The sequence below is a fragment of the Anabrus simplex genome, chromosome 12 (assembly GCF_040414725.1).
Source record: "Anabrus simplex isolate iqAnaSimp1 chromosome 12, ASM4041472v1, whole genome shotgun sequence".
NCBI lineage: Eukaryota > Metazoa > Arthropoda > Insecta > Orthoptera > Tettigoniidae > Anabrus > Anabrus simplex.
This window is the reverse complement of record NC_090276.1, coordinates 89,941,877-89,967,944: the sequence shown is the minus strand read 5'-3', so window position 1 is coordinate 89,967,944 and position 26,068 is coordinate 89,941,877. Positions and strand designations below refer to the sequence as shown.

Here is a 26,068-nt window from a genome sequence, read left to right as displayed (position 1 = left end):
AAAACACTCTCGCCAACTATTTTCGAGTCATATTTTGTAATTTTTACGTCATATTTCATCACTTTTGAGGTCATATTTGCTTGCTTATTTGGGCTATTTTTAGGTCTTAAACATCCGAGCCCTAACTATAAGCTAGAGAAGTAATTGTAACTTAGGCCTGTATGTAACGTTATTAATCAACTCGACCTCTCTTATTCCTTCCTCTATAATAATAAACTAGAGGACCCGAGTTGCTCCGCAGCATTCGTTATAAATAGGTCAGAGAACTCGTCTTGATATGCCTGTCCTAGTCATATTGTTTTGAGTGCCCTTGAAAATGGTTTCATGAACATTTAATAAGAAGCGCGTCGCAATTCGTAGTCAGAATTCATCCTCTGTTTGGTAAACATCTATCCATAAATTCGCTTTTTTTATCCTGCATTTCTTGATCTAAAGCTTGGATCATTAGTCCAGCCCGGGGGCCACTCACGCGTAGCGACTGTCGTTTGTTTCCTCGCTCGCGGCCTACTCGGAAAGGATGTTCTCTGGCAGTGCTTGTGCTGCCAACCTCTGTACTTAGGAACTATGCTTGCTTCGCTAGCTGGTGGTGGTGATTATTAGATTCTTGCCTCTGGACGGAAGACGATTAGTCTGGACGGTTAGGATTCTTGCCGTGGACAAGACCATGGGTCTGGACGGTTAGAAGCCGCGAAGCGGCGGTAGGCCCCTAGTTTCGTGAGGAAAGACGATTGGTCTGGACGGTTAGGATTCTTGCCGTGGACAAGACCATTGGTCTGGACGATTAGAAGCCGCGAAGCGGCGTTAGGCCCCTAGTTTTGTGAGGTGAGACGATTGGTCTGGATAGTTAGGATTCTTGCCGTGGACAAGACGATTGGTCTGGATAGTTAGGATTCTTGCCGTGGACAAGACCATTGGTCTGGATAGTTAAGATTATTGCCGTGGACAAGACCATTGGTCTGGATAGTTAAGATTATTGCCGTGGACAAGGCCATTGGTCTGGACGGTTAGAAGCCGCGAAGCGGCGTTAGGCCCCTAGTTTTGTGAGGTGAGACGATTGGTCTGGACGGTTAGGATTCTTGCCGTGGACAAGACGATTGGTCTGGACGGTTAGGATTCTTGCCGTGGACAAGACGATTGGTCTGGATAGTTAGGATTCTTGCCGTGGACAAGACCATTGGTCTGGATAGTTAAGATTATTGCCGTGGACAAGACCATTGGTCTGGACGGTTAGAAGCCGCGAGGCGGCCCTAGGCTTCTAGTTTCGTGAGCGCGGCCACTTGCGCTTTTATTGTGCTGCGATTGGTAACGCATTATGATTAACTTCCTTCACGGGAAGGAGATCACGTGCCACTTTACATTGGCCAATTGGAATACAAGAAGCTACTTGAGAAATGAATATGGCGTGTAATAATCTTAATTAGGTTATGAAAGTAAATGTACTTCTTGGGACGGGTTGGTGGGTTCCTGGACATCGCAATGAACACATCTCTGAATATATTTGGAAGGTAGGAAAAGTTAGATAATCAAAGAGTATTTAGCTGGGAATAATATCCTTTCGTGATCAGAGGAACTGTATACTCTCTGGTTTGATATGTAGTAATCAAGCATGGCTGCATGCAATGGCATTACTAAGGATAATCATAATAATGATCGTATGGCCTCAGCTACCGTGCGCAGACATTTCAATTTGAAACCATCTGCCTGGCTGCTCGTCAATTTAGACGTTCCGTTTTACTCTAGGCCTACCACATGGCGGACCAAGTAAACGAAACTCTTTTGGGTGTGTCTGGCTGAATTTTGTCAGGTAAACACCAAATGTGTCACCAGAGATCTTTTACATGCCGATATGCTGCGACATGGAGTGTCGAATTGACTTTTTCCCGCCCGTCAAAAATCTGACTAACTATGTCGGGTTTGAACCCGCTATCTTGGGATCCGGAGGCCGACACTCTACCACTGATCCACAGAGGCAGCTATTATTAAAGATGAAAATCACATTTATCAGAATAGGCGTATTAATGAAAGTGTTAGTAGCTTAGGAAGCTGCTAAGTACAGAGTGTATTGCGGGTTAGGGTAAGCTATCGCTTGCAATTATTGGAGTGATATTTAATGATTTGATTTTATGGTTACTGGAAGTTGGCGTAACTTACAGACCTGTCAATGTCTCATGATTCACCGGCAGGTAATTTCGGAGAGAATAAAACAAAAATGAAGCAAATCGGTCCAGTAGAACGGATTTACCGAAGCTGTTTTTAATAAACTCTTTTATGGATAATCGTCTGACTTACTTTCGAGAGTATCTTTTTTTTTTTTCTCACTGCCTTCTTAAGACTTGCCGGTTTCTCAGAAATATTGATTACAAAGAGTAAACACTTTCCAGTCTTATGAGCAGTCAACCATAAATATACAGTCCCGAACACGCTTTCTTCCGCCATTTTCCATTTGGTTTCCAAAATACTTTTCTTCTGCTCGTAGGAAAATCTGCTTCGGTTCCACTACCTCGTTGTTCGGTACCATTAAAAAAAATGTAAGATTCGTTTCAAATGGAACCTGTCATTATTCTCCGCAAGCAAGAGTATATATAAAAGTTGACAAATTAACAACGTTCTGCTTGTCACTATTCAGAAGATAGATTAGTAATGCCATTGACATTAGAGCCTTTACTACTGTTAGGCTTAGAAAATATTTTAATTGTTGAAAGAATATCTGAGAAACTGATTAAAATATGACCGTTATCACTTATTATTATTATTAATAAAATCATCGTCATCTTATAATGTATTTGTCTTCATCGAATGCCGGGCTGAGTAGCTCAGATAGAGACGCTGGCTTTCTAACCCCAAGTTGGCAGAGTCGATCGTAGCTCAGTCCGGTGGTATATTTGAAAGTGCTCAAGTACGTCCGCCACGTGTCGGTAAATTTATTGACACGTAAAATAACTCCCGTGGGACAAAATTCAGGCACCTCGGCCTCCGAAAACCGTAGAAGTAGTGGGACGCGAAAGCATTTTTTAATATTATTATCATCATCATCATCATCATCATCATCACAGAAAGTCTAAATATTTCCTCCTACAGCGATTGCCCCACTTATCCCATCCACGGGTCGGCTCTGGCATGCCCTTTATACACTCTGGTAGCTGATAGGGGATTGCCTGTTGTTTTAGATTTAATATGGGATTATCAGCCTGAAATTGACAACACCATGCCGACATCCTTCCGACCGGGAAGGGGCGAGGAAGTTGAAAATACTGTAAGGCGTACCGAAGTAGGTTTAAAAAGGTGTCACCTTCTAAGAGACTCTTCAGGATACGGAATGAAAACAATTTTAGTAGTGGTAGTATCAAGTATTTATCGGTGACAAAATGGAGACGAGCACTGGCGGTTTTAGTGAAACTAGTTATAGGAAGAAAAGTAATTCGGACCCAAGTATGTGCGGAAGAACTACTGAGCAGAAACAGTCCGCGACCGGGCACTTCAATTTAGAATGTATAGATGGATATTGAAGTTTTCCATGACAATTAATCGAAGAATTATCGATAATGCAAGACGTTTATGAAAGTTATTTTTTCTGCAGATTTATTGAGCTGTCAGAGCACGTCGATGGCAAGCCCGTATTTCATTGGGTAGTAGTAATGCAGCACTGTACGTGTTTCTATAGTCCTGGCGTGATCTAGAAATGAGAGGCTATCAGGCGGCTGCACTTTGGAATCTCGCATGTGATACAAAGAGTTATGTGCTGAGAAGGCTAGCTATCTCTTGTGACGTACGAAGTTGTGATTAGGTGTTGGTGTGCTATCAGGTCAGCTGGAATCTAATGAAACATGGCGACGTTAGTGTTTCATTGTTGTCGCCATCCACGCGGGCTGTTATGAGTGAGTTAGCACTTTTTCTCGGTGCGTACTAATTGTGTAATAAACAATGATATTTTGGAAGGATTATGAGGTTGATACGTTCTCTGTGTGTGCTTGGCGAAGGTCATAACTGTACGCAGTGTTGCCAACTGTAGTTTCGATGAGTAATATTAACGTGGGAGTTGTGTACTATGTGTAGGCTATAAGGAAAAGGACTGTGTTTGTGCTGGATATTGAAGTGCGTGAACAGGTATTTATCTGTGTAGATATATATTATGGTATAGTAGGAAACACTTTGCTGTCGTGCTGTTGTGGCTGTGGCTTTGTTCTAGTACTCCCATCGGTTTGGATTTATCGCTTTCGTGTTCTGCTTTCTTCCTGTCTGCTCCACGCTTCCTTCTAATGATCGTTTCGATTCTTTTTCTCGTAAAGTGATTAAAAATGTAACAGTGTAGACCCCCGCCCCGTAGCTTCGCCTGTAGCAGAAAGATAAAACAATAGAATGTATTACTGCGAGTGGTGGTGTGACGTCATTGGCCTCTACTTGCAGTGAAGTTCAATAAATTGTGCTAAGTGTTGTGTGCGCTAATTTAACTAAATTAGTTAGCATTGAGTAACTTAACAATATTGATGGCGTGTTGCTATTTTATATTTGGTGAAGGGCGGTGCAATAGGTATAGAAATCATCGCCAAATTGTGTTATTTTACATATGCTCGACCACTTCAATTACGAATTAATTACCAATTTTTTATAATTATTTGATTCTTATCAGAACTAACCGTGTCAATACATTACACCCATCAGATGTCAGGAATCATCTAGTGCAGTTGATCTTTAATCTGTAATGTGACGTAAATTATAAGAAGTCTGCACTAGCCAGTTAGCATGCTAAATCCTTGTGCTGGAAAATCGCGGGCTTGATCCTGATGTAAGCTGGTCAGTGGCGTAATCTATTATTCTGAATGAAAGGTTGAAATAGACAAGTCAGTCTCGAGGTGACGCCAGTTGAGTTAAAATTAAACTTCGCGAATGCAAAAGGCGAACTCAACAAATGCGACGATTTGAACTAATTTTTCAAATATAACGCGTTTTCAAATTCACACAATTAGCTGTTTGCAGTGCAGCACTTTGGCGCCACTTCTGCCATGGTGGAGGGAGGTCCAGAAATGTGGAGCCATTGCCCGCCTTGCACGAGCGGAATATTGCCTGTTAAAGAATAAGAATGCCTCCGCGGCTCAGACGGCTGGACTCCCTGGTTCAAATCCCGGTCAATCCTTGCGAGATTTGTGCTGGACAAAGCGGGGGCGGACAGGTTTTTCTCCGGGTTCTCCGGTTTTCCCTGCCATTCATTCCAGCAACACTCTCCAATATAATTTCATTTCATCTGTCATTCATTAATCTTTGCCCCGCAGGAGTTCGATAGGCTTCGGCAGCCCGCACAATTCCTATCCTCGCAGCTTCATTCATTTCATCCCTGACCCGGTCGAATGACTGGAAACAGGCTGTGGATTTTCAAAGAATAAGAGGGGAGTGATACCTCGCTCAGTTCGAAAGTGAAGCTGTGTAAGGACAAAGTTCACGGGGTTCTTGAACATGATGTCTCTAACTTCTTCTACTTCTGGAGTCCGCACTTTGTATGCATTTAACTGACGCCAGCACTATGGGGAGGGATGTGTTTGGTGTGTAGTGTAATGTGAAGATTTTTTTTTCTATTGGCTTTACGTCGCACCGACACAGATATGTCTTATGGCGACGATGGGATAGGAAAGCCCTAGGAATGGGAAGGAAGCGACCGTGGCCTTAATTAAGGTATAGCCCCAGCATTTGCCTGGTGTGAAAATGGGAAACCACGGAAAACAATATTCAGGGCTGCCGACAGTGGGGTTCGAACTCACTATCTCCCGATTACTGGATACTGGCCGCAGTTAAGCGACTGCAGCTATCGAGCTCGGTAAAGATGTGTATTAAGACGAACACAGAGGTAGAGAAATTATCCAGACATGGTTAAAGTCGTCGGCCCGGCCGGGAATAGAACAGAGGCCCTTCTGAAGTGAAGGTCACTATGCCTACGCTGACCATTCAGTGAAGGAGCCGGATAACAATGTCTTCGACATTAAAAAAAAAAGACAAACAAAACACCAACCTGAGGACTTTTAGTCCATATTTTGAAGGTTGGCATATTTCAAAATTCTGTATGGTATCAACATTATACATCCTGAGTTGAAATGTAACATGAATGCAGAACGTGAGGTTGACTGTTAGCCTGGTTAGCGTGCTGGCCTTTGGTAACAGGGGTCCCAGGTTCGATTTCCGCAGTGTCGGGAATTTTAACCATAATTGGTTAATTCCGGTGGCACGGGAACTGGGTGTATGTGTCATAATTATTTCATCCTCATCACGACGCGCAGGTCGCGTAAGGACGTCATATTAAAAGACCTGCAACTGGCGAGCCGTACTTGTTTCGTTGTATTGCTCCATCCCATGTTTCAGCAATTCCGGGCTGAGTGGCTCAGACGGTTATGGCGCTGGCCAACTTGGCAGGTTCGATCCTGGCTCAGTCCGGTGGTATGTGAAGGTGCTCAAATACGACAGCCTCGTGTCGGTAGATTTACTGGCACGTAAAAGAACTCCTGCGGGACTAATTTCCGACACCTCGGCGTCTTCGAAGACCGTAAAAGTAGTTAGTGGGACGTAAAGCACATAGCATTATTATTATTAATCTCATTTCCCAGTTTTACGGTTGAATGCCCTACGCGAAGGAAGGGACGCATTAATCTATTACGTCTTTCCGTGTTACTCTGAGCCACTCTGAATTAAACAGACAAACTTTCTGCTGCAGTCATCGTGGCCGAAATTCTAGACCGGATGCTCTTCCTGACGGGAAGTGAATTTTCAAGTGAAAATTTCGACTGGAGAATCACAGAGATTCGAAACTTAGCTGTCTGTATAGAAAGCCTGCTAAGCCGCTGCGCTGACATCCTCTCCTCCCCCCCCCCCCCCTTTCCAGCATATAAATTAATTTGAACATATTTTCCGTCCTGCGAGGCTTATTTTCTGGCAGTATTACTCCTGTTAGGCAAGCGATATATCGCCGCTTAAACGAAACCAACGTAACACAATTTCCAGCAGAATTGCTAAAAATGAACAAACACCGCCATCTGGTGTCTCGCGTATTCTGACACTTGTCTACAGATAGGGTACCTCGTGTAAGTGCAATATGAATATAATTAAAGAACAACATTGTTTTTTTGTACTAATCAGTTTTATTATCAAATGTAATTGATAATACGTATTGGCAAAATCTGTTTTCCATTTCCAACATCAGGACTGTTTTCTCGCTCTTCTGTAATGTTAGCTTCTGTTTTGTTGCATGTGAGGTCTTCGTTCCTAAGCGACGTTATGAAATTATAGACAAGTGACATCGTTACGAAGGCGGCGTGGTTCGAAGTGTAGGCTAAAGCCCGTATTCCCCGAAAAGATCACGTGGGACACAGATGAAAACTACTACGGATTTTCCATAGTTTCTACTATTTTCTTACATGTACTTAAGCGGTGTTGATTAGCAGGTACGGGTATTTTACGAAATCGAAATGCTCTTTAAATTTCTCCACGAGAAAAAATAGTTCGTGAAAAAAATTACTAGATGGTGACATCATTTGTCTTTTACCGCGAGCGTAACATCTTTTCTGAATTCCCGGCATATGTGCTCAATTTCTGTTCTGTTACTCCTGGTTTAGTAATCGTTTGCCTGCACTGGTTTTACTTCCGTTGCTTGCTTTTGTTGCAAAGTGATGTCTTGTGTAGTGCAAGCACCAATTTCAGTGAAGTGAAGATCAAAGTTAATTAAAATAACAAGGAGATTTTAGACCAAATGCAACTAGGAGGACTCAAACAGGTGCGTTACTTATGAAAAAACAAAAAAACAAAACAAGAACTGTTCTCTTGCTCTGACATGCTATCAAAAACAGTTTACAGAGGACCTCCGTGAGGCAAAGGAAGCAACAATGAAGATGCTTCAGTGAGTTAATTTGTGTTCCACGTCTGCAAAGTTAGTTCTGACTCTTCCTCATTCAAATGTGGAAGCAGAGTTAATTTGTTCTATGCTAAACTGAAAACTAAAAGGAGGAATAACATGAGACCAGAACTTAATTCACTTTATTATTAATTCCACCTTGAAGGCGCGGGACAAACATCTTGACATCTGCTATCTCCGTATGACTTCAGGAAGTGAGTTCAGAAATACTCGTGTTATCAGACGAGAGTAAAAAATTATGATTAATATAATTTTGTTGTAAGAAAACGCGTTCAGTGTTAATATCGGTAGCGCAGCCATTACAAGTCTTGGTTTTGGAGTTTGTGACGAACAGGAAGGACAGATGTTTACAGTTCCGCTAAAACTGGTCTTAATAATCCGTGGACTTGTCTTTCTGTCATAGATGCGAGACAAGGAAATTTTAAAATAAATAAACGAAAATAATCGCGATATTGTTTCTGGTCAGGAGGTAATCGCGACATATTGCGGTACTGCTTGAGATAGCAAAGGATTTACAGTTTATAATGTTTCTGATTTTACGTTCCACTAACTACAGTTTTCGCAAGAGTTCATTTACGTTCCAGTAAATCTACCGACACGAAACCGGTGTTTTCGATCCGGACTGAACCGGGATCGAATCTTCCAGCGCTACAAAAATTGTCCATACATTTCTGTAGCATGTAACGCGCCGACACTTCAAAACTGAACATTTCGATGGTTATGATATGCCACATTACACTGAATAAAGTGTCCCCATATTTGAAATTGATGTTGAAATTGTAACAAATATATAATCGGATTAGCCACATGTTTTGTTAGAACTCGTAATTGCGAAGTTGCAGTATCGGATTTGGTAGAGGGCCAGCTACAGGATAAAATATCGTTATAAACAGGGTGTAATTCCTAACAAAACGAGTGAGGGGATTCTGTTTAAAAAATATACTAGCCACTGGAACAAAACAGTAGTGAATTCGCCCTTCTGAAAAAAGTGGAGGGAGTCGTCTACCCATGTTCCCCTTGCTCTAAGGCCCTGTGTATGAAATATCCACAGTTTACCGTGGCATAGTAGAAATAATTCCTTTTCAGTATAACAAATATCTGTGCGCCGTGTTCTTGGTGTGCGATGTCTGTGGTGGTGACTGTTGTTTTAAGGGGCAAAACAGCACGATTATCAGCAGGGCCATTGATGAAGGTAACAACTTTGACTTTTTCTTATCGGTAAAACTGATATCATCAACAGTATAACAATCGCGCCAGAGTTGTTCTAATTAGAACACAAACTCCAAGCTTTATAAAATTACTGTTTGCATTTTTCATTGAAAGGAAAACAGTTAACTGAGTAATAATTTAAGTTGACTATTTTGTTCAAACTAAGAATGTTAGCAGGAAGTGTTGAATTCCATGGTTAAGTCAGTTTTTCTAAATGTTAGCGAGTTTTGCACTGACAGCTTCATGAACCATCCGTCCTTCCTTTTACAATTTATTGCACTCTGATATTTTGATACTGCCAACATTGTTCTCAACATCGTATATTATGTTAAGAATATTAAACATTTTTACTATGAATTGTAAAGGTTAGTCCCTCCCTTGAGCTAATTGCTCATTGGAACAATACTCGGAATGAATGAATGAATAAATAAATACATAATTACATGTATAGAATAATTTCCATCTCCAATGAGATTCAGTTTTCGTCCCGAACACACTTTTTTTTTTTTCGCCACGATCCATTTGGTTTCCACAATAAGTTTCTTCTCGTAGCAAATCAGCTTCAGTGCCACGGCCAGTCGTCAAGTAAGATCAATTTCAAATGAGACCTCTCATTATTCTGTGAAAGCAAGATAATAGATAGTTGACACGTCATCATTGCCACCATTCGGAAGATCGAAAGCATTGTAAATAATGCAAACACTACGCACTGCTTGCTTGATCGTTCGTAGTTACTAGCTCTGGCAGGCCTACGAACTTGGCTATTCAATTCTATAAAGGATTTCTAAGAAACTGTTCCACTTTTAAGCATTATCTCTATTTATTTCTTTATACTGTTTACGCCCACATTAGAGCACCAAGATCAAACCTTATACAACAAAGTCTTCAAAGAATAAGTTCAGCCTTTAATACTTGACAACTTTAACACACACACACATACACACACACACACACACACACACACTCTCTTTGCTTTACGTCGCACCGACACAGATAGGTCGTATGGCGATGATGTGCTAGAAGTGGGAAGGAAGCGGTCGTGGCTTTAAGGTACAGCCCTAGCATTTGCTTGGTGTGAAAATGGGAAACCACAGAAAAACCATCTTCAGGGCTACCGACAGTGGGGTTCGAACCCACTATCTCCCGGATGCAAGCTTACAGCTGCGCGCCCCTAACCGCACGGCCAGTTCGCCCGCTGACAACTTTTTCCTGTCCCAAAACTTCTTCATTCTGGATGATCTTGCGGCCCGTTATTCTGCTTACGCTGCAAAATTTTTAATGATGTGTACTTGTTATTTAGAATCCGTTTCTCTTCTCTATTTTCAATTTGATCTTTAGTAATTTTCAGTTCATCTAAATCCATTTGTATTTCCTTAAGCCACGTGTTTCTTGTTGTACTATTCCAAAATAAATTTATCATTATTATTATAAGTGGGCTGAGTGGTTCAGACGGTTGAGGCACTGGCCTTCTGACTCCAACTTAGCAGATTCGATCCTAGCTCAGTCCGGTGGTATTCGAAGGTGCTCAAATACATTAGCCTCTTGTCGTTAGATTTATTGGCACGTAAAAGAAGTCCTGCGGGACAGAATTGCAGTACCTTGGCATCTCCAAAAACCATTAAACGTAGTTAGTGGGACATAAAGCCAGTAAATGATTATTATTATTATTATTATTATTATTATTATTATTATTATCATCATAAATGTTGATTTGCCGTAAATCATCTCTAGATATTTTGAATCCCAAAAATGAATGAGAAATAGTAAAAGTTGTTCCATTTCCTGAAGGAATCCCTTGTCCCACCCACAAGACGGTCCGTATTATCGAGTCCCACTGCAACATCTCTGGAGAGGAGGCAGTATCCACAAACGTTTTCTCTGTTGCCATCCCAAGAGTTTTTCAATCAAGAACCAATAATGTAATTCATAATGTCTCACAAGGGATAGAAACGATCAGGTGAGGCTATTTCAGGAATGTTTGAGCATCTTCAAATACCACCAGACTGAGTCAGGATCGAATCTGCTAAGTTGGAGCCTCAACCATCTGAGTCACTCTGCCAGCCTTATAATAATAATAATAATAATAATAATAATAATAATAATAATAATAATAATAATTGTACCCGGAGGTACACCCCAACGCCGCGCATTTAAATGTTGCGCCTAATAGAACTCCTCTACGGGAGGAACAGTGAACTTGAAACAAGACCTTCTTAAACTTTTACTCAGGAGATGTCACTACAGTAATTTAACGTAAATTTGTTATTGTGAAGTTTCCAGTAGCCTACTGTGTGAATTTCTAATTGTTTTGTTAGCCCTTTATCAAGAAGTTCGAAGTTTTGTATTCATAAGTTTTTTTCTTTACTAAATTTCATTCATTTTTTGGATTGGCAATATTGATCTTTTCTTTCCGCCAGTTTTGAATCCAGCCAATCCCTAATGTTTGTAATTAATTTCCAACCAATCCCATATTTCTTCTTCTATTTTGAGTGTCACTTTTAAATTTGACCAATAAAACCCTGTGGGTGTGTCATCATTATTCATGAAAGGTCTCGAACTTTCCCCGAGGTTTTATAAACTGCGGATTTTCACGTCTCTTGGCCAATTGATCGTCATCTTAGTGTGTGTGTCAAGCAGGAGGCGGGAGGCGCCTCTTTCATCAGGCAGCAGTTCTTCAACAAAGTAATGGCCATCTAACATCTTACTTTTTTGCTAGCTCCGCAGTTTAACCCGAGGGAAAGGTCCGAAAACTTGACTATGTAACCAACTTCTCTAAAATGTAAGTTCTGCCGGCTAATGTAAACATTTCATAAAATCTCCAATTGTAATTCGGGGATAGAGAGTGACGTACCCTCTCGAGCTCCCCTTCATATTGGTTTGAGGTGACTATGTTTTGTAAATGGTTTTCTTCCTTTCCGTAATGTCTTAAACCTCCATAGTTTGGGAATAGCCCCTGTTTCATCGGCCTAGTGCCCCTTAGGTTTTCAGACTTCATATCTTGGAGTGCAGATACACGCCTCCATTCTATTTGTGTTTTGGGCCATTTACTTAACCTGTTCTTTTCTACTACGGCCCAATAGGTTGGGTACTAGATACCCCTGTTTCAAATTTTGTAAGTTGTGCCTTGATGGCAAGTAATTGTAATTTTCTGATATTGCCTTGAGTAGGCTTGAGAACTGAGAGCACGTTAGCTCTTTTTCTAGTGTTGTAAAAGTGCCTCTGGTAGGCCGGATATGGTAATTGCTGGAGCAAGGGCTCCACGTATTAGGGGATTTCTGCCCTTAAGTAAAGTTGTGATCTTTGTAAAGTTGAGCGTGTAGCTCAGGAATTGTGAAGTGAGGGCTTGAAGCCCAAGATCTGTTTATACCACCAATCTTGTCTTTCCTAAGACTTGTTTATTGTTACTGGTACCTATTACATTGTTACTTGTTAAAAATATATATATATAACATTTGTTACAGTTTTAAATTAACTTTGATTTTGTAGTTAGACCCATTCACCCCGGCACCTTCTTTCACCTCTGCTGGTCCACGGGTAGCCCCATAACAACAACAACAATAATAATACTTCGTAGAAATAATGTTCAAAAGTTAATCATTGGTGTATACAGGTGACAACATCTTACGATATGTAGTGTCGAATGGACTTTGTTCCGCCCTTCGGAAGGTGCGACTACCCGAACTTCAGGGCTGATGTGAGAAAGCTAGGTGGGACAAAAAGAAAGCTAGTTTGAACATACATACATACATACATATATAATCATTATAGACTGTTATGCCTTTCAGCGTTCAATCTGCAAGCCTCTGTGAATTTACTAAACATCGTCACAATCCTCGATTTGCAACTAGTGTTGTGGCCTCATTTAGTTCTATACCTCTTATCTTTAAATCGTTAGAAACCGATTCTAACCATCGTCGCCTTGGTCTACCTCTACTTCTCTTACCCTCCATAGCAGAGTCCATTATTCTCCTAGGTAACCTATCCTCCTCCATTCGCCTCACACGACCCCACCACCGAAGCCGGTTTATGCCTACAGCTTCATCCATCGAGTTCATTCCTAAATTAGCCTTTATCTCCTCGTTCCGAGTACCCTCATGCCATTGTTCCCACCTGTTTGTACCACCAATCATTCTTGCTACTTTCATGTCTGTTACTTCTAACTTATGAATACGATATCCTGAGTCCACCCAGCTTTCGCTCCCGTAAAGCAAAGTTGGTCTGAAAACAGACCGATGTAAAGATAGTTTCGTCTGGGAGCTGACTTCCTTCTTACAGAATACTGTTGATCGCAACTGCGAGCTCACTGCATTAGCTTTACTACACCTTGATTCAATCTCACTTACTATATTACCATCCTGGGAGAACACACAACCTAAATACTTGAAATTATCGACCTCTTGTAGCTTTGTATCACCAATCTGACATTCAATTCTGTTGAATTTCTTACCTACTTACATTAATTTAGTCTTCGAGAGGCTAATTTTCATACCATACTCATTGCACCTATTTTCAAGTTCCAAGATATTAGACTGCAGGCTTTCGGCACAATCTGCCATTAAGACCAAGTCGTCAGCATAGGCCAGACTACTTGCTACATTTCCACCTAACTGAATCCCTCCCTGCCATTTTATACCTTTCAGCAGATGATCCATGTAAACTAGTTTGAAATAGGGAAATAAAAGGAAAATAAAGATGAACACCGGTGGTTAAAGACTAGGAACAAAGGATAGATGTTTTCACGTATGTTCATGTCTCCGTCTATGTACAACTTGATTAACACTTCCCATGTGTCTGTTTCAGGCATGTACACGATGCGAATGTTGGAGAACAACAGCTCCAACAACACCAGTAGCAGTGCCAGCCTGCCCCCGGTGGTGCCCGTGTCCCATGAGGAGCGCATGGATGCTTCCTCCGACAGTGCCGTCAGCTCCATGGGTTCGGAACGCGTACCCTCACTGTCGGACGGAGAGTGGATGGAGACGGGCTCGGACTCGGGCCACACGGCGGGCGACCATTACGCTGTGGACTATCACAACAGGTATGTAATCTCAAACTCTTGTTTCTGGCAGTCGTCGTTGAAGGAATAAAAGAGACTCTGCAAGCGGTATGTCTGGGAAGTACTTTGTTTTGAGTGGATGTAAAAGTGAAATATGTAACTAGTCACGGTGGCAGCAGTGATGAGCCATTCAAAAAAAAAAAAAAAAAAAAAAAAAAGAAAATAGGGCGGTGATGTTTGCTCTTTAGTGTGAAGCTGAGTATTGTAGTTTTATAAAGAGAGGTATGTGATAAGGAACAGTGACAGGTCAATGTGATGATCTGCACATCTTCAAGTAGATAGACTCTCTCCTCATCAATCCCTATTCTTCTGCATTCATCCCTTCTCATCCTCCAAGGAGCTCTTTTCTGGTTCCCAACTTCATCAGGAGGGTAGGCTTCAACACTCACTGAGGGGCTATCCTGACAGATCTTCAGGAGAAGAGAAATACAAGAAATGAGAAGAAACATTAGACAAAGATGAATATCGCTGCAAAAAGATTAGGAACGCAGGACAAACACAGAAGGAGAAAATAGTCCCAACAGCGCGGTGTAAGTATTGGAAAGGAACAATCAAGTAGTATTGCGTAAATATAATTACTATAATTTTATGTGGTGATCATAAAACTCTGACTGGTACTGTATACCCAAATCTTGTACCATAATTACAGATGATTCTCTTGGATACATTATAAGTTCTATATACACAGAACAAAATTGCATGAGACTCATAGCTTTTCTTTTTTACCCAGGGCATTGCAACTTGATACATAAACTATGTATGCCTTTACATTGACTTACTAGTGTCAGGCTCTTCAATTTCTTCTTTCCTGTCAGACCTCACTTGGTCAGTTTTACTGGCCATTACAATACAGGGTGTCTCAAACCTTTTGGGTCAAATTGAAACAGGTGATAGTGGGTCCACAGCCGATTATATTGAGCTAGGGAACCAATGGTCAGAAATGCATATTTATTGTGTTATGAACATACACAATTGTAGATTTGAGGTTCTCCACCTAATCAATGCTTGTATAATGTTAATGTGCATTTACATTGAAAAGTACATAATGTGTGCAGGACTAGTTTTGATCCTCGTTTGTGATCATCTTCAGCTGCTAAATGTATAGTGAACGTAAATATATCAAGATAGCAATACATTAAATTAAAAATATTACAGTATATAAGATATGTACAGATCTAAATTATTGTGATAATAAACACATGTTAACGTACTCATCACATATCTGAGTTCGTTCAAGATTCACTTTCACACCTGCAGTGGTTTACGCAGAGCATTCACATGCACAGATCTGTGTTTAAATGTCAATAAGCACAATAGCACTTGTGAGAAAATTGTACAGGATCTGCTATGACAGACAGATATACACAAATTGGTCAAATGTTTGAACATAATCTGTAATATACATGGATTCAAATCAGTGACACTGTCGCATTCAGTAAAACAGGGCTGAAATTGTTTCACTTTAAAAACCAATGTACACTGTTGTGTTGTGTTCTTATGAGTGGTTAGGAGAGAACCTCCCTTAAATAAGTTGGTGTAATTTAACTAGTTGTGAGCTGTTGACATTTGATATGGGATATCCTTAATATCCTGAGCTGGTACTCGCGACGGCAGTACTTCATGCTCAGTTGCCATGCATATATTGAGACTGACAGGAATCACTTTCACCAATTGTTATGAGCTGCGTTGTTGTTACATGATGTCCATAACACAATAAATATGCACTTCCGACCATTGGTTCCCTATCTCAATACAATCAGTTGTGCACCCACTGTCACCTGTTTCAATTTGAACTGAAAGTTTTGAGACACCTTCACTTCTTCAACCATTTCTGTCATTCATTTATGTTCAAGAGAACTCGTAATCTTAGTTTTCTTTTTCTCACTGGTTAGTACCATGAAGTGTGGACATGCGTAAACCCTTCAATTTGTGAGGTTTCCGTTTGTTGCAGACAGAATTTTGGAAAGATTTAAGGGATAATTTGTAACTTGTATCTGCTCAAGTAGATCTGATCTTTAACTAAAGCAACAATGTCTATTCCTTCCTTTAATGTTGAACTTAATTGTGTTTCAGCAAATACCGTCCCTATGACTACAGCTATTCAAGTCGACAGCTGTCCGGTGCAGCAGTTAGCACCACCGAGACTGCAGCACACCGTATGCCCCCTATGGCTCAGAAGAAGCACCAACTGTATGGCAAACGCTGCTTCCAGGACCAAGGTTCAGGTGAGTGGCACTCCTCTCTACAGCAGTAGAATTTTTAATACTACTTCATTTATGATGATGATGATGGTTGTAATTTTTTTTGGGGTTCATTTTAGCCTGCTACAGACAACGGGGCTTGTCTTAAATCTTAGCTATGGTCTTCTGCTTTTTCTTGGCCCAGTACATTTTTTGCCTGTGTGCCTGCTTCCTTCCATCTGTCTACTTAGATCTGATGGTCTCTGTACTCTTTTTGTTTATGAGGGACAGCGGGAAGACTCCCCGTTGTATGGCCTGTCAGTACTGAGATCGGTTCACTGTGGTCTCTAATGGGATCTGCAGTTCCTCTACTGAGGTGAGGTGATCCACTTTGGTCTTGGAAGCCATTCCCCTACTTGTCACTTATCACTGTGAGGATTCTTTTGGTGAGCCTGCAGGGTCTCTGGTGGGTCATGTGCCCGTAGAAGGACAGTCGCCTTTTCCTCGTACACATGACTATGTCTTCCTGATGTTCGTAGAGCTCGTTGTTGTGCCTGATCCTGTAGGTGCCATCCTCCTCTCTTATGGGTCCTTATATCCTCCTCAAGAACTTCCTCTCTTTAGTGGGCCCTTTTTCATTCCACGTTCACTTTCTTGTACCAATCGTAATTTTCTCAATTCATGTGAAATCTCTATTGCCCTTCGATGTGTCATTTCTGCTGAAAATTTGAGAGATTTAAGACGTGTGTTAATTTTATTTTTGTTCTCTGCATCTGTTATCTCAAGTCTAACTGCTTTGAGACCTTGCTGAATTTTGCGGATTTGTTGTCCTCCTGTCTTCTTTCCAAGATTTCTCTTACTGGTTGTCATAAAATATGGTTTCCTGGCAGTCGTAAGATGTGAAAGAAATCAAAGATTCAATGTGTTATTTTTTAAATGGAACTTTTTCATTTTTTAGGATGGATCAGTTCTTCTTTCATATTTAATTTGGAACAGGGTTTCACAACCGTGACTTCTTGGAGAGTTATGGTTTTATAGTGTTGGATCTTAGTGCCTATTGACAGCCATTTCTTATCCTACGTTGACCACGTTAGAAATTGGGCTTTTTTCATTTTGTCAGTTCTATTTATCCGTGTTTCTTTCTCGTTTAAGTTGTGTGTGATTATTTCTCAAAGATACTTAATTTGTAGAATGGTTATAATAATAGTGAGTACAGAATATTTAGGTTGTTGATGCATTCAGCTTATTAACTTGTGTTCAGTACATCTTGGAGAGAGCAGTAGTTCATGGTATGCCTTTGCTAACAGTAAAGTGGTCTGTTTTTCTCTCCGTCAGTAATCATCCTTGTTTGTGTTGTGCAGGAGCCTCTTCTCTCGGCAGCCACGGCCCGGCGGCCAGCCTGCCCACTCCGACACCCATCAAATACGAGTACGGGAGCGAGGCGGCCACGACCGGTAATGCCTTCAGTGGCCCCGTGGACACCAAACCCCCCGAGCTGAAGTACAGCTGTAGCATGGAGTTTGCCCGTCACTTACGTCCCAGTATGGAGCAGGTGCATCACAACCACTCGTATCACGTTCCTCCCGAGAGCAGCGGTGCCATGCAGCGGCCGGTAGCCAGGGACAAGCTGAAAGGTCAGTGTGACTTGGTGATAAGTATTTCAGGGTAGTAAGTGTAAGCACCATCAAATTGAAATTTAAACTGGCATATGTATGTTGAGCATTCAGAAAACCCACTTTCAAAAACACAAATGGTGTGAAAAATACATATGTGAATGTGAATGTTAAGAATAATATACTGTTGAGTTGGGATTTATCTGAATACATAACATCCTTTCTTATATCATATACTATTAGAGAATTTGAGGCCTAGGGAGTCTTTCATTTTCACGCCCTTTGTGGCCCTTGTCTTACTTTGGCCAGCATCTTCATTTTTCGAAGTGTCGGATCCCTTCCATTTTTTCTCTCTGATTAGTGTTATATACAGGATGGTTGCCTAGTTGTACTTCCTCCTTAAACAATAATCACCACCACTGGACTTGTTTGTGCAGTATTAAGCATTACATTTCATTCTCACAGACTTAGAGGTCGCCTATAGGGCGCACCCGGCCTGTACAGAGGCCACATGCCACTATTATTATCATCAACATCACCACCACCACCACCGCCATCATCTTTTTCTTCTTCTTGTTTTCCCACTCGAGTGGTGTCGGCTTTGCTGGATACACTCCTCCTTTCTAACACAGGCTCTTGGCTTTTCCACTCTGTGAGCCACAAATTCCTCTGGCTGTTGTTTGAAGGTTTAAAAAAAATCTTACAAACTGTGTTCTCGCCATTTCTCTGGGACTGGTGTTAACTCTCAGAGATTTTTTGGATTACATCATTTCAAATTTTATTGACTCTGCCCAAGACCCTTATCAGCCGAGCAAGGGAGGTTTGTGACGAGGATAAGCTAAACAGTGAACTTGAATGCTAGCTATTCAATCATCATCATTCCGTTTGATGAAGTGCTACATCCTAAGCCAAAAGACAGATTGTCATGTCCTTTGACTCTGGTCTTTTTGCCATATATACAACGTGTCACAAATAGGATTGGCAATAATTTGAGAATGCACAATATCAAGACCATCTTTATTGCTTCCGTTATATTTAAGATCATATTGGTTTAAACTGTGCCAGAATATATATGATTCCTTATTCATGAGGACCGGTTTATGCTGGCCAACAACATGTAGGAAGGTAACGAGGATTAAAGAACATCGCACGGACTTGTCTTTGCCAGCCAGAGAAGTCTGCTGTGGCGGAGGAAGCCATACGTAATGACCATCAAATAGTTTTTGATGAAACATCTGTCATTTGTAAGGAGAAACTTCCTACATGTATTGGTGAGACCCAAATAATTTTAACAAAGAGAATGGCTATATACTGTATAGATCATTGTTGCCCTCCATAGTGAAGTCTTAACATCTTTCTCCTTGATTCTGGAGGCCCTGAAATGAACTACATTTCTAACAGGGTGTTTCTGTCTTGGTGTGGTAGTTATCATTAACGGTTTTCATTCTATGTTGTCATTGCTTTGAAGATGGTCTTGGTTGGAAAATTGAAACGCAGCGGGATATAACAATTATAACACAACCTAATATCCTCAAAACTGCTTTTATCCTTATGGCTGTATGTTATTTATTGTGAAGTAATTACAGTGGAACCTCAATTCTCCATTTTTTGAGGGACCATGAAAATAAAACTTACAACATGGGAAAACGGAAAATCCGGGAATGAATGAAAACAATCAACAATTTGGCTAAACATCACAAAAATGAAATATGTATAATTATAATCGCCCCATCACCCAGTGGGAAACCACTGCAATCAGCCACCCGAGTATTGGCGGGAAAACCATACCTCATTGGGTTAGGAGGAAATGCCAACCCAGAACCCTGAACATCTGGGGTTGTCCTTCTGCGGTTAACAACTGTAGTTGTAAATCGGAGCTTGCTCCACCCAAGGTTAACTACCTTCGAAAGTCAACCATGGAAAGGTCTTTTAGGAAAAAAATTCCACCGTCCTGTCCAAGAAAGCAGGAGAAGGCTACATTGGACTCAGTGGGTAGCCACCTAGAAGGCGTCAACGAGTTGGAGTGTTGGCAATCACCCATTCCTATGCCAGCACATAAGAACAGGATCAAACAAGATCAGATCAACTACATCACAACTCATAATATTACAGTAATTCCCTACTTAAAGCAGGAAAACTAAAGAACTTGACAGACGAATTAGATAAACAGAAAATTTTAGTAACAGGACTCTAGGAGATGAGAAATACTACAGAAGAACCATTCGAATCTCAAGGCTACAGAATTTACAACGGGAAACCTGGACTAAGGGTTATGAAACAATGTCCCCAATTTGGAACTGGGTTTATAGTCAATGTGAAAATAATAGATTCAATAATCGATTTTCAAGCCATCTCGCCTAGAATTGCAACTTTGAGTTTAAAAGCATCCAACAAAATTTATACCGTCATAAATGCCCATGCCCCTACTAATGAAAAGAATTTTCTAACAAAGACTGGGAAAGAAGTGGAAAAGTTTTGGGATATCCTTGACCAAACTGTAAACCAAATAAATATTAACAATGTTAAGATCCTGTTAGGGGACTTCAGTGCCCAACTCGGAAGAGAAAAGAAATACAGAGATATCATTGGGAAATGGGCTCCACATAAACATACAAATAAGAATGGTCAAAGACTTGTTGAACTCTGCAGAAAACGCAAACTGAACTCAAAGTCCACATACTTCAAAAGGAGGCCCAACAAACTTAAAACTTGGAAACATCCTGATTGGAGAAACAGGAATGGCAACTGGATCACGTATTTATGGACTAAACCTTTCACAGAGAAATCTACAATGTTAAAGTATTAAGAGGAGTAGATATAGGTTCAGATCATTACATAGTCAAAATCAAAATTAAGTTCACACCACTAAAAAAGAAACCAAAATGCAATAAACGAAAGAGGAACTTTGATCCACACCAATTAATTAGAAATGATAAATATAGAGAAGTCACACAAAACATAAAACTGACAGATAACTTACAGGAACTGGTTCCGATTCTCAGGCAACAAGCTGAAAATTTAGCTCCATTGAACACACGTAAAAGACATGACTGGTGGACCTCAGAATGTGACAAAATTCATGAAGAAAGACATCAGACATGGTTAAAATTTCAAACACACCAAACAGAAGAGAGCGCAACCAACCTCAAAAATATCAGGAAAAAATTCACACAAATTATCAGGCAAACCAAGAGACAATCACAGAAAGATCTAATCAACTCAATAGAAGAAAACTACCACAAAATCAATTCCAGAGACTTCTACAAAATGTTTGGAAGACAAGTACAAAAATTTGCCCCTCCCACATTAATGCTGAGAAGTAAGGTTGGAAAAACGACACATAATGACAAGGAAAATGCCGAAATCATGGCAAAAGCATTCATTAAACTTTTGAATTGTGAAGAACCCCAGGAACTTTTAGCAATTAATACAGACACGCCCATCAAAACCCCAACTGAACTCATAAACCCCCCAACAATCCAAGAGGTGGAAACAGCACTCAAAGAGTTGGAAAATTATAAGGCATGCGGAGAAGACCAAGAAATGTGGAAATATGCCAGTGATAAAGTTCGAACATCCTTACACGAGGCTCTAACAAAAATCTGGATAACAAGAAAAGTTCCCCGAACATTGGACCACAGCCATAAAGGCCACCACACACAGAAAGCTAAGCTAAGCTAAGCTAAGCTACGCGGTGTTGTGAAAAATATCGCTCCCAATGCATTTAAGTGCGGTGACACACACTGGCCGCTATGCTAAGCTATACTATGCCATGCCAAGCTAAGCTAAGCTAGACAGATCGCTAGGCAGGTGATTTTCTTGGCGGCCTGGCGCATGCGCTTTTCATTTCTGAGCAGTTGGTCTGGCGGGCTGTCGTGTGTATTTAGTCGTGTTGTGCGAGTCTCTTCTGGTATAGTACTTCGATATTTTAATGCAATGGGTAACAGGCCAAAAGAAGAACGACTAATTGAGGAGGTGAAAAAGTATCCCTGCCTTTATGACACGTCATCAAATTACTATAGAGACTTGATAAGAAAGGAAAACTGTTGGCAGGAAATAAGTACAGTACTTCTAATTGATTGTAAGTAGGCTATCATTTATAAATTAGCTATATAATCACAATTTTGACAGTTCTAGTTTTTTTCACATGTCTTTACGCACCTTATTTACAATTCAGCAGATACAGTTGAAGCGCTGTTCTGCCTTTCTATGCCATATTCTTCAATATATCAACAGTTACTGAGAATGTGAAAGGTAAAATAATAGCATATATTGTTTTAGGTAAAGAACTTAAAAACTTATGAAAAAGACTGAGAGGCTGTTTTAGCGAGGAACTAAAGAGACAAAAAGAGAGTAAAAGTGGACAGGAAGGGAAAAATGAAGAGATTCCACAAACAAATGGAATTCCTTCTGCCTTATATTTCTACAAGAAGGTGAGCTGTCATTTTAACGCAGTATGGATACAGTACTTTTGCATCCATCTCTTGGCACAGGCCAGAGCAAAGTGTAGCTTCCACCAAAGTCCCAGTCTCATCCATGGCTGTGACAATATGGAAGCTGCTGGAGTATGGGTGGTACTGATTAATGACATTCAGAGCACAACCAGTGTGTCTGTTGTGTCATGAAAGGTGTTGCTCATAGGGTTAGCTGTGCTACAATATCACTGTCCGGCCCAGTGAGGAAAGCAATGGCAAACTACCTCGCTCCTCATCTTGCCTAGTACGCCTCATTTTGGTACTGCCATTGGTTTTTGTGGTTTCCCAATAACTGCATAGCCTTTGGTGGTGCTGTTTGAGGATCCAACCAGCCTCTGGGCTGATGACCTGACAGACAGACAGACATATTTTTAAAATGTTAAAAATCGATGAAGTTATAAGTGAATTTACATGTTGAGTATATTATAATTTAAAACGCATGTAATTCATTCTAGGCTATAAGACAATAAGAACGTCTGGATTTCTTATGTTTTGCAGCTAAGACAACATTTCACTAATGAAATGAACAACATGAATAATTGCGTTTGAAGCACAAGGACCAGGACAGTTCAATATGTTCACTTTCCATAAACAGATCCCCATGTGTCATTTCTTAATATACATTTGGATGTGTATTAATAGCTCAATTTTCCTTACAGCACACATTCAAACATTGACAGGCAGGAAACATATCGACGTCAAGAGATAATTGAAGTAGCCACCCAGATGACTGAGAGTGCGGAATGTGATGACCTACACTCCTTATCACATATATCTGATTCATCATCTGTTCCGTCCGCCTCCACACCTACACAATCTCTGTCAGTCGAACCCCCTTCGAAAAAAAGAAAAATCATGCCACTGAGCAGTAGTGCAGAGAAAGTAATTGATTATGTACAACAGCGAGACAATAAAACTGCTGCCTAGCATAGTTTAGCTTAGCTTTCTGTTCGTGCCATAGCACACCACAGCTTGGCATTGCTTAGCGTAGCGTAGCGTAGCGTAGCTTAGTTTAGCTTTCTTTGTGTGGTGGCCTTAACCCACCCACTCCTCAAAAAAGGAGATAATTACAGAGGTATGTCTCTCTTAGACTGCACATACAAGATTTTCTCCAGAATCCTATACAGGAGGATCAGAGAGCAACTAGAGGAAGAATTAGGTGAATACCAAGGAGGCTTCAGACCTTGGAAAAGCTGTGCAGAACAAATCATCACTTTAAAATTAGCCATAGCATATTACAAGCAAAATAAACCTCTTATAATAACCTTCATGGACTTTAAAAAAGCTTACAACTGTATCCATAGACCTTCAATGTTGAAAATTTTAAGAAATTTCAGGCTCCATCCAAAATTAATCAAATTGATAGAACTCGCATTAACCGACACTAAATCAAAAGTCAAGTTCAGAGGGGAATTCTCTGAGCCATTCCTCATAAAAACAGGCTTAAGACAAGGAGATTGCTTGTCACCACTACTGTTTAACTGTGCTTTGGAATATACAGGGTGGCGCATAACAACTCGCCTGATTTGTTTCATGAATAACACATTTGTTGTTGACAAGATTAGCAATTTACTGATGTAGAAGTAAAGAATACAGTTTGGAAATACAACCTAATGAATCACATGTTCAATATGACTGCCGTTTTGTTTTATAATTTATTCAAGTCGCACACGTGCATTGGTGACGACTCTCCGACACAAATCTTCTGGAATGGCGCGCCGCAACTCCACAATGGTGTCCCTAAAATGCACTGCATTTTCGGGTTTTCTGTGGTACATCTCCTCTTTAAGGAACCCCCAAAAGGAAGAAGTCACATGGGTTAATGTCTGGGCTGTGAGGCAGCCACATTCCCCCTCCTTCATAATGTTCTGGAAATCTGTTTGACAATGCCCTAAGGCCAAGTCTCTCGTGTAGGAAATCACTGCAATGGAAGACCTGTGGCCATGAGTTGAGGAAAGAACTGGTTTCGCAGCATGTCTAAATAACGTTCACCGGTTACTGTAGCATCGAAGAAAGACGGATGATTCCATGGCTTGACATCGCGACCCACACGCACACTTTCTCCCCGTAGGTGTCTTTCATGTGGATTATTCGCGGAGGTTCATGTGCCCAAAATCGAACGTTCTGTTTGTTCACAACACCGTTCACGTAAAAATAAGCTTCGTCCAAAAACCTCCTCTGTGTCAATGTAACACTGTTTGTTGCCATGAACAGTAACACATTCTTCGTCTTTTGTGCGACGGTCAACCGTCCTTTGTCCGCCATCGCGGCAAACTGAAATGGTGGACTCAAAACGGAAGCGATGACCTCGTAACGACATCTGGAGTAATTTCCATGAACTGCACGAAGTTGAGCGCACAATTTGAAAGCTGTTGCCCCAATACTATACTTGTAGGATCAAAATTCAATCGGGTGACTTATTGTGCGCCACCCTGTATAATGAGGGAATGGTACAAGATTAACCCAAAGAACACCCGAATTGGAAGACCCAAAGACAACAAAAGTTTAAATTGCCTAGGATTTGCCGATGACCTTGCTCTCTTGTCCAACAATATTCAGGAAACCAGAATAGTTATATAACTACAGGAAATAGCACAGAAAATTGGTCTTGGAATATCTTTTGAAAAGACAGTAATCATGTTTACTGACCCACCACTCATAAACAAAATTGCCATAGGAGACCAAGAAATCAAAATTGTAAATGAATTTAAATATCTGGGAGAAATCATAACATATAACCTCAATGAAAAGCCAGCATGGCATAACAGAATAAATAAATTGACCAGAGCACAATATGTCACCAAGAATACCTACAACAAAAAGGGCCTGTCAATAGCAAAAAAATTAAAACACTACAAAACAGTTACTCAACCAAAAATAATATACGCAAGTGAAACCATCTTCAAAACAACTAACACTGCACAAATAGACAAAATACTCAAGATAGAGAGAAGAATCATTAGAACGTGCATCAACAAATCATACCAAAAATGGACACTGGAGAGTAGCTTCTAATGAAACAGTCTACAAGGAAATAGAACCAGTAATGAGCACAATCAGGAAGAAACGCATTTCATTTTTTGGACATCTAATTAGGACACCAGACAACAGGATCATCAGGAGAATAATAGAAAAATTATGGAATAGTAAGTGCAACATTAAGTGGATTACAGAAATCAAGGAAGATATGGATGAACTACAAATTACAGTGGAAGACCTAAGAAACAAAACCAACAAAATCAGGAAACTCACAGACAGACAAACAAACCAGACTGCAAACCAGAATCAACAAACAGACAATAGGAAGGGTGATTTCTGATGAAGAAAGAAGGATAAGATCAGAGAGAATGAAGAAGTACTGGGCTGACACGAAACTGATAAATTCTTTGTATAAAGTTGGCTAGAGTGGTCCAATGAAGGCCATAAAATGTAAATAATAATAATAATCTTACAAAAACTCCTAAATCAAACCAAACTACAGCCCTAATGGGCCTTTGCCTGCCAAGCGATTGTTGCTCAGCCCGAAGGCCTGCAGATTACGAAGTGACGCATGGTCAGTGTGACAAATCCTCTTGGCCGATATTTCTGGCTCTCTAGACCGGGGTCACCACCTCAAAATTAGATAGCTCCTTAATTAAAGGTAATCA

At 40.6% G+C, this 26,068-nt stretch overlaps 1 protein-coding gene across 6 annotated transcripts in view; it reads left to right on the top strand.

Annotated features, from left to right (window-relative positions):
* The window catches only part of cnc (cap-n-collar), a 553,804-nt gene that overhangs the window by 511,506 nt on the left and 16,230 nt on the right, over nt 1-26,068 (top strand). For all 6 annotated transcript variants that reach the window (XM_067156616.2, XM_067156615.2, XM_067156620.2 and 3 more), the window contains 3 exons: nt 13,898-14,135; nt 16,227-16,378; nt 17,695-17,967. In XM_067156616.2, the coding sequence (XP_067012717.1) occupies nt 13,898-14,135; nt 16,227-16,378; nt 17,695-17,967 (663 nt within the window). The remainder of the gene's footprint in view (nt 1-13,897; nt 14,136-16,226; nt 16,379-17,694; nt 17,968-26,068) is intronic.